The 15000-nt window shown below is 35.2% G+C and overlaps 1 protein-coding gene and 1 long non-coding RNA gene across 2 annotated transcripts in view; both read right to left on the bottom strand.

The window, feature by feature from the left end:
• LOC123512293 (neuronal acetylcholine receptor subunit alpha-10-like) overlaps positions 1–5224 on the bottom strand; it is a 166818-nt gene extending 161594 nt beyond the window's left edge. The window contains exon 1 of the mRNA XM_045268624.1: positions 4744–5224. Coding sequence (XP_045124559.1) covers positions 4744–4834 — 91 coding nt within the window. The 5' untranslated portion in view covers positions 4835–5224. The remainder of the gene's footprint in view (positions 1–4743) is intronic.
• Positions 5225–6050: 826 nt separating this feature from the next.
• LOC123512261 overlaps positions 6051–15000 on the bottom strand; it is a 21428-nt gene continuing 12478 nt past the window's right edge. The window contains exon 2 of the long non-coding RNA XR_006677053.1: positions 6051–6436. This is a non-coding gene — a long non-coding RNA (uncharacterized LOC123512261). The remainder of the gene's footprint in view (positions 6437–15000) is intronic.

The raw sequence follows: 15000 nt of genomic DNA, 5'->3' as shown, positions 1-15000 counted from the left end.
ATCTTCCGGCGCCCTCGTTGCGCAGGCTTTATACTTTCTTTCATTTCAATTCTGTCCATCTCTCTAATGCAAAAGTTGACCCGTTTCCTCATTCTCTCATTTCTTTTGCTGGTGGACTCTACAACCTCATACTGTTGCTATTGTCTCTATCTACCTATGGCTTGTTTTATTCGTCTTACTATCTGTACATATGTCTAATGCAAAAGTTAACCTGTTTCCTCATTCTTTCGTTTCTTTTACTGGTCGATTCTTCAACTTTGTACTGCTGTTATTGTCTCTGTCAACCTGTGATTTGTTTTATTCGTCCTACTTTCATTTGAAGGGGTTTTCAAGGAACATTTGTATCTTGGGTGTGGTCCAGGGATGTCTCTCCTTTAGGGTGGTTAATTCAGTACACCCTTCTTCCCATCCCGTTTTTTTTTTTTTTTTTTATGGATGTTGATGTTATGAGTTTGATTTTTTCTTCACTTTTCCTTCCAATGTTGTCTAAAAAGTATGATTTTCTTATTTATTATTATTTTTTTCGTTCAACATAATTTCTAATAATACTAAGTGTATATGAGAGGAAAAAAAATGTGGTGAAAAAATAACTAATTACTGTGTGTGTGTGTGTGTGTGTGTGTGTGTGTGTGTGTGTGTGTGTGTGTGTGTGTGTGTGTGTGTGTGTGTGCGCGTGTGTGTGTGTGCTTTACCTCACTCTGGACGACCGTCTGGTGTTTAATTTGCATGGCGTGTAATGTTCTGTGCGATCATTTAAAAGCTGTTAGGGTCCATCAAGGAAGCTGGCAGAGTCTCCCCTTACACGAGAGTGCGGGAATTTACGTGCTCCCTTATGGCTTATGTGAAAGAAGATGGGTCATTGGAGTCGCTCTTTCATCTCATTGAAGTAAAACGTAATGTCATGGTTAGGGGTGAGTAATTATGTAGTTTAGGTTATTTAAGGTGTATGTCATTCCTCAGGTTGATTGGAGTAATGATTGTCGAGGTGTGATTTGTAAGTGTTTAAATAATTGATGCTCTTATGTTATCAGAGGGAGTTGGGGAGTTGGATCGTTTTTATTGGTTATTCTGCGTTTGATTAGATTAGATCAGAGTTTATGCAAGACTAGTTAGGGTTTGGTAGAGATAATTAGAAGTAAAGTTATAGAGATATTTCGTTGTTTGTTAACCCTTTCACTATTGGGACACATTTTTTACCTTGAGGTTTGAGCACTATTAGACCATTTTATTGACATTAGGAAGGGTCTGTGGAGGTCAGAAGATTGATGGCCACAGTCTTCACTAATTTAATCCCCTCACACAAGTTTCTGAAGCTGTACAAAACGACCAAATAGCAAGCAGAATGAATATGAAAATGCGTCTTGGTATCGAAGGAGTCAAGATTGATTAGTAATTATTCACTGAAGACAAAGGTAAATAGGAACTCAATGAACGGTAAAGTCATATTAGGATAACAAGTAATCTATTCAATTCATCTCTACGTGTTTTACATTTATTTAATTTTTTTTCTTTTTGACAGTCTATAATACATTCTGTAATTAAACCTTTGAGTACCGTGACGCGTATCCATAGTCATTCTTCTTACTCTATTGTTATTTTATACAGCTTCAGAAACTTAGTGGAGGGAATTAGAATAGTGAAGACTGTAGTCATTAATCTTCTGACCTCCATAGACCTTTCTAATGTCAATAAAATGGTCTAATCGTACAGATATCTCAAGGTAAAAAATGTGTCCCAGTATAGAAGGGGTAATTAGTCCATCTAAAGCTACATATGTTAGATGGAGTAAAATAAAGTAATGTTCTTCATCTGTTAAGCTTGTGTAGTGTTCCTTTAATCAAGAGAGATACATAAAAGAAGCAGTATTGTGAAGGATCCCGTCTCTCTCTCTCTCTCTCTCTCTCTCTCTCTCTCTCTCTCTCTCTCTCTCTCTCTCTCTCTCTCTCTCTCTCTCTCTCTCTCTCTCTTTCAAGAAACAAAACCACACCATTCCGCAGCTAGGCATTCCACTCCTCCTCCTCCTCCTCCTCTTCCTCCTCCTCCTCCTCCTCCTCCTCCTCCTCCTCCTCCTCCTCCTCCTCCTCCTCCTCCTCCTCCTCCTCCTCCTCCTCCTCCTCCTCCTCCTCCTCCTCCTCCTCCTCCTCCTCCTTTCTCGCTGCGGATGAAAGGATTACCAGCCTTCTTTCTCGCTCCCAGTAAAAGAATAGGTGGCTGTCTTGGCCAGGGAGAGAGGGAGTGGGAGAGTAAGAGAGTGAGAGAGATGGGTAGGTCGGACTTAAGGCTTGATGAGAGAGAGAGAGAGAGAGAGAGAGAGAGAGAGAGAGAGAGAGAGAGAGAGAGAGTAGGTATAAGGTAGATTGCAGGAGATATTGTGATGTAGGAAAGAGGGAAGGGAGAATAGAGGTAATAATGGAAGAATGGAGGAAAATGTGGAGGTGGAAAAAGAAGAGAGGAAAGGACCGGGAAAAGATGGAATTGGAATGGAAGAAGGTGGAAGTATTTGGGTGTGGATACATTTTGGGGGAGAAAACTCGAGAGAGGGTAAATTGAGTCATATTCTCTCTCTCTCTCTCTCTCTCTCTCTCTCTCTCTCTCTCTCTCTCTCTCTCTCTCTCTCTCTCTCTCTCTCTCTCTCTCTCTCTCTCTCTCTCTCTCTCTCTCTCTCTCCATCATCTCTCTTTAATTACTCTTCTGCACGTTTGACACTTGCAATGTATATAATTATGTATCGTGGCAAGACTTCTCACTGATAAATCTAGTCGTATTTTTGAAACTTGATAATTTGTACGTAGAAGCATTCTCTCTCTCTCTCTCTCTCTCTCTCTCTCTCTCTCTCTCTCTCTCTCTCTCTCTCTCTCTCTCTCTCTCTCTCTCTCTCTCTCTCTCTCTCTCGCAGTTTTACAAAAATAAGAATTTGTTTGATGTGATTCACAACATAATTAATTCATAGACTTTCAGAAACAAAATTGTCTGTGTGAGTAACAAATTCTGCCCGATATTTAATTTGATTTGTTTTGTATATTGTCTGATATTAGGACAATTTTTGAAGATCACAGTTGACTAGTTTGGTTTTCCGTGTGTGTGTGTGTGTGTGTGTGTGTGTGTGTGTGTGTGTGTGTGTGTGTGTGTGTGTGTGTGTGTGTTTCTATTGACGCTATACATTTGTGATTGAAATATAAGCAAATTGAAGTTAACAACCTTAGAAAATTGATAGACTAGATAGATAGATATTTATTGGCCACAACGAAATATTACATTTACAGGAGGACTTGAAGGTATGGTAAATCAAAATATTTTCTAGAAGAACTTGCAAATGGCTTAGAGAATAAAACTTGAAACACACAAAAAGTCCATTTATACAAACAAACACATGAAACGCCTAAAGCAAATCAAGCAATTTCACACAAGAATCCTAAAAATAACATGCATTACAGCCTTGCAAACTGTGGCAAGAGTATATAAACACCTCGAAAACCGCAGTACCTTCCACTATGGTCACCTAAACTGTCGCTAAGATCACAAAAAACACCCTTTCAAGCTCCTATAATATCCACCGGTATTATAAAAGCCAACTAACTTTCACTGGAGTCCGTTCTGTCGCTAGCATCACGAAAGCACTCTTGAAAGCTCCAATAACTTCGATTAGTGCATCTCAAAGAATCATTGAACTCACGAATATGCCCCTATGATTTCCAACTGAGTCTTATTAATAGTGTTATAAAAACCTATTAACTTTCACTGGAGGTGTCCTTTCTGTCGCTAGCATCACGGAAACATCCTTGAAAGCTCCAATAACTTCCATTAGTGCATGTCAAAGTATCATTGAACTCACAAAAATACCATTAGACTCCTTAATAGTTTCCACTGCAATCTTCTCAAATAAGTAGCGTCCAGAAAGTTTTAATAATTTCCACTTGATCCTGCTGAAGGTTGCAGGAATAATAACTGGAAATGTTTGATAATGCCAACCTTGAATATAAAATTACCCTTGACAGTAAGTAAATAAAATCTCTAAAACAAATCAGTAGTCATAAAAGTCTTCATAATTCCCACCGGAGTCTTGTGAGAATGATGGAAATAACAACTCAGAATGATGTTTTTTTTTCTTATTACTATTTTGATTTTTTGCTTTTATGGCCATTGATGAACGTTATACCAGCCTTTGTTTTCCTTGTTAATATTTTGTGTTCTTGCTTTATGGCCATTGATGAGTATTATACCAGCCTTATCTTGTGTGTGTGTTTGAAATATTGGTTCCACTTACAATGATTTGATATTTTTCCTTGTTATTTTCTTTCTTTTATTTTATTTAGCTTTTATTTATCTAGATATTTTCTCCCTAATTTTTGCTGACGCTTTTCTTCTTTGTAGAGAACCAGCACTCAAGTGGGGCTTTTTTTTAATATATTCTTTTTTTTTTCCTTGGCTGGCCCTCTTTCCTACATAAAAAAATAAATAAATAAAGATAAACTATTCCGAGGTCAATCTTTTCGCTGCATGGCCATTGGTGAGTATTAAATCTGCTTATTTCTCTTTTTTAATAGGGTGAAATGTTGGGTTAACTTACAATGACGAACATAAATAAGTGAAAAGTCTAGAAGAAATCAGTAAAGTAATAAAAGTCTTCATAATTTCCACCGTCACTTGAGAATAATGGAAACAACTCAGAATACTTCAGAATGCCAACCTTGATTACAAACTGTCCTTAAAGATAGATTGTCTGAAAAATACTCTGCTACTCACCCAGGATTAGTAGAAGGAAGACTTGACAAGGCCATCTGACCCTCCCTCTCTGTGATGGAGGTGAGATCATCTTGCCAAACGGACTCCTCATTGACCTTAGCGAGAGAGAGAGAGAGAGAGAGAGAGAGAGAGAGAGAGAGAGAGAGAGAGAGAGAGAGAGAGAGAGAGAGAGAGAGAGAGAGAGAGAGAGAGAGAGAGATGTGACCTTTCCGTTAAGATTCACTCACTTTCTGGTCACCTTTGTCATGTTGGTTTTATTTTCCATCGTTTTCTTTCTGTTAAGAGGATTTGTGTTTTTATTTATTTTCTTTTTACTTTTTTTGCACTTGTTTGTTTGTTTTTCTGGTACTGTTTTCTTTTGTTTTTCCAATGATTTTCTTTTTTACTTTTCACGTAATTATTTTGTTTGATTTTTCTTTTTCAACTCGAATTTTTCACTCGAATTGATTTAGTTTTTTTTTTTCTCACATATTTTTGCAGGTAAACATTTGTATCGTTATTTTTGCCTTTTTTTTTTCTTATTTTACTCTTGCGTTGTAGTGGTTTTTTTTCTCGCGTTGTAGTGTTGTTGTTGTTGTTGTTGTTGTTGTTGTTATATCTCACTTTTTTAAACAGTTAATCCATGTTTTCTCATATTCTGTTTTTTTTTATTTCCTTTATCTTTCGTATTTTTCCTTTTTCACTGTCTAGTTTCTTTTGCATTTTTTCCTATTTTTACTATCGCATTGTAGTGTTTTTTTTCTTTGTTTTTGTTACATTTCACTTTTAAACAATTGATTCGTATTTTTTTCCGAATCTTTTCCTTTATTTATTTCTTTATCTTTCTTATTTTTCGTGTCTTATTAGATACTCATTTTTTACTGTATAGTTTTATGTATTTATTTATTTTTTTTTGCTTTTGTGTTGTGTTTTTCTTTGTTGTTGTTCTTATATCACTTTCTGAACTGTTGGTCCGTTTTCTTTCCGATTCTATTCTTTTTTTAATTTCTTTTTTCGTATTTTTCGTGTTTATTATTAGATACTCATTTTTTACTGAACAGTTTCGATCAGCGTTTCTTTAACTAACTTTTCCTCAATAGTAACTTCATTTCAGTATTTATGTAAGATTCAACAGTCATCGTATCATTAATGTTCACTCTTGACACTTCACTACATAAGTTAACTACGATATTATTTTCTCTAATGCTTCAGTGACATTTGTATTTTCTCTTTTACGATTCACTAGTCACTGTTTGTCTAATGGTACAGTGATATCAGCATTGCGTTTTAACATTTGACTCTTTAGTATTATATTTTTTTATGCTTCAGTGACTTTACTATTCTATTTTAACACTATTATTTTTCCATACATGTTTTTCTATTGCTACCCAACTTTTTTTCATTCTCTTCATATTATTAATGTATCAACAGCTTTATTTTTCACACACGTAAGCTTCTCTTAAGGCGACACTCAGCGTTTTCATGTATGTATTTCTCCACAAAGACTCACATATTCTCTTATCATTTTCTTTTCTCTTACTGTCTTTTGTCCAGAGTTATTATCATTATTCACTTAATTTCTATTGAATTCTGCATCATATTCTCTGATTTTTTGGGTATTTTCTTTTAAGTCTTCTGTCATTCTCACAATTTCACTGTTAGTATCGGTATTGTCAACATCATGATTCACTTCACCCCTTCACTTTGTTCTGCACTGGAAATATAACACAGCAGCGTTGTAATTATGTACATACAGCACCAATGAGTATTATGGAAGAGGCTCACTATCTTTATATAGTAGTAGCAGTAGTAGTAGTAGTAGTAGCAATATTTGTAATTGTAGTATTAGTAGTAGTTTTGATAGTAGTAATAGTGGTAATAGTAGTAGTAGTAGTAGTAGTAGTAGTAGTAGTAGTAGTAGTGATGGTAGTAGTAGTAGTAGTAGTAGTAGTAGTAGTAGTAGTAGTAGTAGTAGTAGTAGTAGTAGTAGTAGATAGCAGTAGCAGTGAAGTAGTAGAAGCAGCAGTAGTAGCAGTAGTAGTAGCAGTAGTAGTAGCAGTAGCAGTGGTGGTGGTAGTAGTAGCAGTAGTAGTAGTAGTGATGGTAGAAATATTATTATTATTATTATTATTAGTAGTAGTAGTAGTAGTAGTAGTAGTAGTAGTAGTAGTAGTAGTAGTAGTAGTAGTAGTAGTAGTAGTGGACGAGGTAAAGGAGCATGGGGAGTGGTAGCAATAACAGTACAAATAGTGGTGACGGTGATGATGATGATGATGATGATGATGATGATGGTGATGGTGGTGGTGGTGGTGGTGGTGGTGGTGGTGGTGGTGGTGGTGGTGGTGGTGGTCACTGCACAGTAAACAAGGCGCCATAATGCTGATTAAAGGAGTGACACCACAAGCACATCATGACACCATAATGTTACAAATACGAGTAAGCAAGGCACCATAAAATTGAGCCCATGATATCGTAAGGTTGGCACTCTTACTGTAATGTGGCACTATATTGTTAAACTCGTAAATAAGACACCTTGATATATTGTAGTAAGCGTTGACAGTGCCACCTTAATAGAAACACACTTTTACTGTTAATGGTTATAGTGTACCATGAAGCGTTTCCATATATATTCTACTTACTATTTGGTGATTTTATACAGCCTCAGAAACTTATGTGGAGGATCAAAATAGTGAAGACTGAGGCCATTCATCTTCCGACCTCCATAAACCCTTCTTGACGCAAATGAAATCGTTTAATCACACCCCAAAAAATCAAGGTAAAAATGAGTCCTAGTACTGAAGGGGCTAACTAATTATCGGGTAAAGAGACATGATAGCATAGAGGAGGAGGAAATAAGGAGAACCATAATACTTTCACATCACTAAGCATGGCACTATCTTTCCTCACACCCTAACCTTTCGTCTCATTTACACGAAGTTAATATTACAACTTAATTTTTAGCTTTCTTCACTGTCTGTTTTCTTTTTTTGATGTTTTATTATTCTTTTTCATTTTATTCTTTCTTTTTCAGTTCGAAATGTTTCTCTTGATGTATTTTAAAGTTTTTCTTTTTTCTTTCTCTTTTAGATGTTTTAAAATTCTTGTCATTGTGTTCCTTTGTGTGTGTGTGTGTGTGTGTGTGTGTGTGTGTGTGTGTGTGTGTGTGTGTGTGTGTGTGTGTGTGTGTGTGTGTGTGTGTGTGTGTTCGCCAGCCCTCTGGGTACGCGGAACGATACCAATTTTGTTTGTTGGTTCAGTTTCAAATGTTTTCACTCAATATACAGTTAATTTCATAAGCCAACCAGTTAACAAACACACACACACACACACACACACACACACACACACACACACACACACACACACACACACACACACACACACACACACACACACACACACACACACACACACACACACACACACACACACACATCATTACTTTTCAATTTCCTTCTGTTTCCTTTTTTTTTTTCCAAGTCTTCTCTTCCAAACTCCTCTTTCCTGTATCTTTCCCTACCTTCCTTTCACTGTGACTTTCTTATAACGCTTGTTTTTACCTTCCTGCCCTCTTCTTTTCTTTCTCGACCACACACACACACACACACACACACACACACACACACACACACACACACACACACACACACACACACACACACACACACACACACACACACACGCAACAAATAAGCGCAGTTACCGTGTCGACACAAAAGCGAAGGAAAGAAGTGGCAAGACTCTTACGTGTAATGGGAAGGAAAATGTATTTGTGAAGGCAAAAAAAGAAGAAAAGAAAGCGCAGGAAACGCCTTCAAAATATAAATAAGATCACAAGTGAAAGAAATGAAAAAAAGTATATATTATAAACTTCAATGCTTCATACAAAAGGTTTATACATATGTTGAGAATTCCACTCTCTCTCTCTCTCTCTCTCTCTCTCTCTCTCTCTCTCTCTCTCTCTCTCTCTCTCTCTCTCTCTCTCTCTCTCTCTCTCTCTCTCTCTCTCTCTCTCTGTTGATATCTTTGTGTCACCACCAAAATTTGAATATATCTTATCTTATTACCAATTTTTTTCTTATTTTTCACAATATCACACCTTCCCTGCATCGTCTTTATAAAAAAAAAATATTTACCTTCAGGCCCTTCATATTTTTTTCTATTTTTCACATCTCATACGTTTCTCTCTTTCTAGTTTCTGTAATATTTCTTTTTCAACGCTTTCATCTCCTTCCTCCTCCTCCTCGCCACATCTCATATCTACCCGTATTTTCCTCCTTCTTTTCATCGTTCCAGCTATCTAAAAGCAAGGAGAGGAAAAGGGAAGGGAAGGAGAAGTGAAGGAGAATGATGGAGAGGGAAGAGATGGTTGAGAAAAGGAAAAAAAATAAGAGAGGAAATGGAAGATGTAAGGAAGGGAAGGGAAGGAAGGAAAGGGGAAAAAGTAAAAAGAGTAAAAAAAAGTGATAAAGAAAAAGGAAAGAGAAGAGTTGAAAGGAAAGGAAAGAGAAGAAAATAAGAAAAAAATGAGGAAAAGAAATGGGAAGGCATGGAAAGGAGACAAAAGTGACGGGAATTAACAGGAAAAGGAAAGAATGAAAACGGAAAAGGAAAATGTGAAAAATCAAGCAGGGAAGTAAAAAAAATGACAAAGAAAGGAAAAGAAGACGTAAAGAGAAGATAAAGGAAGGAGAAAGAAAACAGGAGAAAAAAAAACTGGAATAGAATAAGGAAAATAGTGTAAAATAGATTAAAAATGGAAATTAAAATGAAAACAAGAAAGGAAATATGTAGGGAAAAGAAAAAAATGAAAATAAACGGAAAAAGCGACATAGAGAAAAGGAAAAAGAAAATCAGGTAAAATGAGAAGAAAACAAGGAAAATAAAGAAAATAAGAAGGAAAGGAAATACGCAGAAAAAAAGAGAAATAGCAGAAAAAGAGGAAGAGAGGGAAATACGAAAGAAAATGGAAAGAAAGTTAGTGAAGAGAAGAAAACGAAAATAGAGAAAATGAAAAGAGATTAGGAAAAAGAATCGCACAGAAAAAATGAGCAAAAGAGGAAGAGAAGAAAATGAAAATGAAAATAGAAAGAAAGTCGGTGAAGAGGAGAAGAAAACGAAGAGAGAATAAATAAAAAAGATAAGAAGGAAAAGAAATACAAGAAAAAAACAAAATTAGAGAAAAAGAGGAAGAGAGAGAAATGGAAAAAAAAACGAGATAGAAGAGAAAGAAGGAAGAAAAAACTGGAGTAAATAAAAAAAAAATAAAAATAGGGGAAGATAGAAAAGTGAAAAGAAAATGGGAGAGGAAATCAGGAAAAGGAAGGGAAAAAGAAGAGAGGGTAAAGGGAATGAGCAAAGGGCGAGGGGAAACAGCTGCCCCATGTACGAAACATTCTGGAAACTGAAAGCAAAGTGTCTGAAATGTTCGTGTCATGCAAATAATAATGGAAAAGGGAAATGTAGACGAGCTATCTCTCTCTCTCTCTCTCTCTCTCTCTCTCTCTGGTGATAATGATGGGAATAAAACTAAACTATGGGAAGAGAGAGAGAGAGAGAGAGAGAGAGAGAGAGAGAGAGAGAGAGAGAGAGAGGGAGGGAGGGTGACACTTTATACACTGGCTTTGTTTTGTTTGCATTTTCTCTTTCAGCCTTTCTTATTTGTTTGTTCCATTTTAATCTTGTTATGTTATTCGCTTGCCTGGTTCTTTCTTCTTTCTTTTGTGCTCAGATGTTGTCACTTAATTCAGATATGTAGCTTTGTATTTTTCTTTCTTTCTTTCAATTTCTTTCTTCTCTCAATTTCTTTCTTTCTCTCAATTTCTTTCCCTTTCTGTTTTTATTTTTCTTTATTTTATGCTTTTGTTTGGTAATATTTTTATTTATTTATTTTTTTTTTTTAGTTATTTATTAATTTTCATGTATTATATGTTTGTATGCGTGTGTTTGGGTTTTCCTTTTTCCTTTTTGATGTATTTGTTGCTTTTTTTTTTTTTATGTTATTGTTTGTGTATGTATGTATGTATGTATGTATGTATGTATCGTTATTTCCTCTCTCTCTCTCTCTCTCTCTCTCTCTCTCTCTCTCTCTCTCTCTCTCTCTCTCTCTCTCTCTCTCTCTCTCTCTTCTCTCTCTCATTTTTCGGTTTTCTATCAACTGTCCTTTATTTTTTATTTATTTTTTTTCCTTTTCCTATTTTCTTTTTATATTTCCTTCGTTCCATCAATTATTTCCTTTTCATTCCCATCCACCTATCTTTACTGTATCTTGGCTATCCCTCCCTCTCTTCCTTCCTTTTTTTTCCTTCCTTTCTTTCTTCCTATTTTTCCTCCTTCTTTCTTTCCTTTCTTCACAGTCACGATTCAGATGAGGAAAAAGAAATCCGTCTCCAATTAATGTTTCCCAAAAAGAGAAAAAAAAAAGAAGAGAGGAAAAAAAACTTGCTTTGGGAGAAGTATTTGAAGTGAGAGAAACTTATTGTCATTTTAATTCTCTCTCTCTCTCTCTCTCTCTCTCTCTCTCTCTCTCTCTCTCTCTCTCTCTCTCTCTCTCTCTCTCTCTCTCTCTCTCTCTCTCTCTCTCTCTCTTGTAATGCTGTGTTTTATTTTTTGCATTAAATCTTTCTTCTTCTTTTTTCATTTAATTTGGATATGCAGTTGCTATTTCACTCTGCGTGGGATTGTAAGATTAGACGGGGAATGAGGAGTAGGAGGAGGAAAGACAGGGAGGGAGGGAAGGAGTGAGGGAAGGAAGGAGGAAGGGAGAGGGTGACAGAAGTAGGCAAATAAAGAATAAAATGGAGAAGGAAGAAGATGGAAGGGAATGAAAGGAAAGGATGAGCTGGATGGGTTGAGAGAGAAAGAGGAGGAGGAAAGGGAAGATGGAATTAAAAAGGAGTAGAAACAGGAGAGAAACAAGAAAGAGCTGAAAGAAAATGGTGGGAAGGAGAAAAGAGGGAAAAAGAGAAGAGGATAATGATGAGGGAGGTAAATATTGAGAGAGGAAACACGGGAGAGTAGGAGGAAGGTGAGGATAGGATGGAGACAGGGAGTGTAAAGGAACGAGAGGGAAAAAAAAAGATAGTGAGGGAAGAGGGAGATTGGAGAGTGAGGAAGAGGGAGAGAGGGGGATGGCAAGAGATAAATAAGTGTGATGTTTGTTTCCCTTATTTTGTTACTCCTGGAAGCCTTGGAAAGTAATTTGTTAATGCCAACCTGTTAATTATCACTGAATACCGGCAGTGCAGCAGAAGTGGTAATAGTAGTAGTAGTTGTAGTAGTAATAGTAGTAGTTGTAGTAGTAGTAGTAGTAGTAATAGTAGTAGTAGTAATAGTAGAAGTAGTAGTAGTAGTAGCAGCAGTAGAAATAGTAGTAGTAGTATTTGTAGTAGAAGTAATAGTAGCAGTAGCGGTAGTAGTAATAGCAGTAGTAGTAGCAGTATAAGTAGTAGTAGTAGTAGTAGTAGTGGAGGCGGCGGCGAGGCTGAAAGCGTGTCTGGAGCTGCTGGTTGTTGCTGTACTACTACTACTACTACTACTACTACTACTACTACTACTACTACTACTACTACTACTACTACTACTACTACTACTACTACAAAACACAAGACAATTTAGTTTCTTATTAATGTAAACGTGTGTGTGTGTGTCTGTGTGTGTGTGTGCGTGCGTGCGTGCGTGCGTGTGGGTACGTTATGCAGGCAGCTGGTGAGGATCTTCTTAAATGGTGGTCATATCATTATCATTTTAACGTCATTTGCATGCTCATAACATTCGTAATTTTAGTGTGAGGTAATTATGGCACTTAGGGTGAAGGAGGGGCGCCGCTCCCTTCACGCTGCACTGTTTGGCGGGCTTCACTGCTTTGCCTTGCCCTTATGTTACTTTTTCTTGGATCTAACACATTATTTTAGTATTTTCTGCCTCATTTTAGTTATTTTCATTACTCATATTTTTTCGGTGTTTTAAAGATTTTTTTTCGTTTTTTTTGCCTTTGTTGTATAGAAATGTATAGTTTTTTGTGGATTTGTGGGTTTTTTTTTTTATCTTAAATTGATGATTGTGCTCAGTTTATTTTGGGGGGATTAAATGAAGCTATGCATTATTTATTTATTTTTATGCATAAACATATATTAGTGTTTTTTGGGGTTCATTATTATTTCACTACTTTTCTATGTCCTAGTTATATATGGCTATTTTTCTCTTCTTTTCTCTTTTTTTGGCACACACACACACGTCAGCAAATCTCGACTCATACGTACATAAGTCTTTTTTTGTGCCATACGTACATAAATTTTTGTGTTGTGGCTCAAACGTACATAACATTTTATTAAGCCCACATGTACATTATTTTTTTAACTCGGCTATGTCACTTCCTTTTATTTTTTGCGGTTCTCTCTCTCTCTCTCTCTCTCTCTCTCTCTCTCTCTCTCTCTCTCTCTCTCTCTCTCTCTCTCTCTCTCTCTCTCTCTCTCTCTCTCTCTCTCTCTCTCTCTCTCTCTCTCTCTCTCTCTCTCTCTCTTTGGTACTTATTAACTAACGTGCATTAATGAAGGCCATACTTAAATTACCGTACTTTTCTCTCTCTCTCATCTCTCTCTCTCTCTCTCTCTCTCTCTCTCTCTCTCTCTCTCTCTCTCTCTCTCTCTCTCTCTCTCTCTCTCTCTCTCATTTTGTACTTATTAACTAACGTGCATTAATGAAGGCCATACTTAAATTACCGTACTTTTAATCACATTTCTCTTTTCATTCCTGCTGTTTATTTAGACGTATTTTAATTTCCTGCATTTAATTCTCTTGGTGTCTAATTTTCATGTCATTTTTTCACTTTTGCATGTACGAATATATCTCCTTTTTTTATTTATGTTTTTTATTCTCTTCTCTTTCAATTTTTCACTTTAAATGTTTTATAATTTTTGAGATTTTTTTTAATATTTTTTTTTCGTTTTCTAGTTTTCATTAACAATTGTTTTATCATTAACATTTGGCCTTGTTATTAATTTTTTTCCTTTGTATTGTATTATTCGGTTATTTTCCTTGTTATCTTTGTTATATTTTTTTAAAGTGGATTTATTCGCGTATCATTTGTTGTTGTGTTGTTTACTTTCATTTCTCTTGTTATTCTAGTTTTCTATTTTTCTTATTTTCTCTTTATTTTCTTTCACTAACGCCTTCAGTTTTCTTTGTATTTAGAAACTTTTTATTTTATCCTTTTATTTCATAGCTTTTTTTTGAGAGAATATTGTTATTATTATTATTCTCTTTATTGTATTATTCCGTTTTTATTCCTCCATTTATCATCATTTCTCTTTATTTCTTCACTTTATTGTTGCGTGTTTTATTCCTCCGTTCATCGTCATTTCTTTTTTATTCACTTTATTTAACAATTTCGTGTTTTCTTCCTCCTTTTATCATCATTTCTCTTTATTTATTCACTTTATTATTGCGTTTTATTCCTCCATTCATCGTTATTTCTTTTTTATTCACTTTATTTTACTATTACGTATTTTATTCCTTCATTTATCATCATTTCTTTCTTTTATTCACTTTATTATTACTTGTCATATTTATTATTATTATTATTTTTTTTACTCGAACTTTGCTATTAAATTTATTGAGAATCTTAACATTTATTTGATTTCGTGACTTGTTTTGTGGGAGACTGTTGTCATTATTACGTGTTTCGCTTTACTGCATTATTTTATTAGCGTGTTTTGTTGTATTAGTGTTGTATTGTTTGTATTTTTGTATTATTTTTTTCCATTTCTCATCATTTCTCTATTTTTTTCCTTAACTATCTCGAACTTTTATTAATTTTTATTCAGAATCTTATTAATTTTCATTTTGGACCTTTTTGTGAGACTTGTTATTACATTATTGTTTTATTATTGCATTTTTTGCGTTATTTATTATTATTATTATTATTATTATTATTCTTTATGTGGAAGCCTGGCATTATTTATCTCCCTTTCTGAATAAAAAAAATATCATCCGTTTTTTGGGGGAATATTTGTTTTGGGGTTTTTCTTCTTCCATTTTTTGAGTATTTTAATTGTCCGCCATTTCCATTTTTCTCAACGCGCGGCTTTTTTTTTTTTTTTTATCCATTTGCCTCAGTGCGATTCAGGAATTTTCTCGCATTTTCTTTCTCACGGCAAACTCCACGTCAAATTTTTCCTCCTTTCTAATTTTTATAAATCAGGATAAAGTTCTGACAGTAATAAAACCATTCTTTATTTGTGTTGTTGTTATTGTTGTTGTTGTTGTTGTTGTTGTTGT

This window comes from Portunus trituberculatus, chromosome 33 (genome assembly GCF_017591435.1).
Source record: "Portunus trituberculatus isolate SZX2019 chromosome 33, ASM1759143v1, whole genome shotgun sequence".
NCBI lineage: Eukaryota > Metazoa > Arthropoda > Malacostraca > Decapoda > Portunidae > Portunus > Portunus trituberculatus.
Note: the sequence above shows the minus strand (reverse complement) of the source record. Positions and strands in the feature narration are given on the sequence as shown.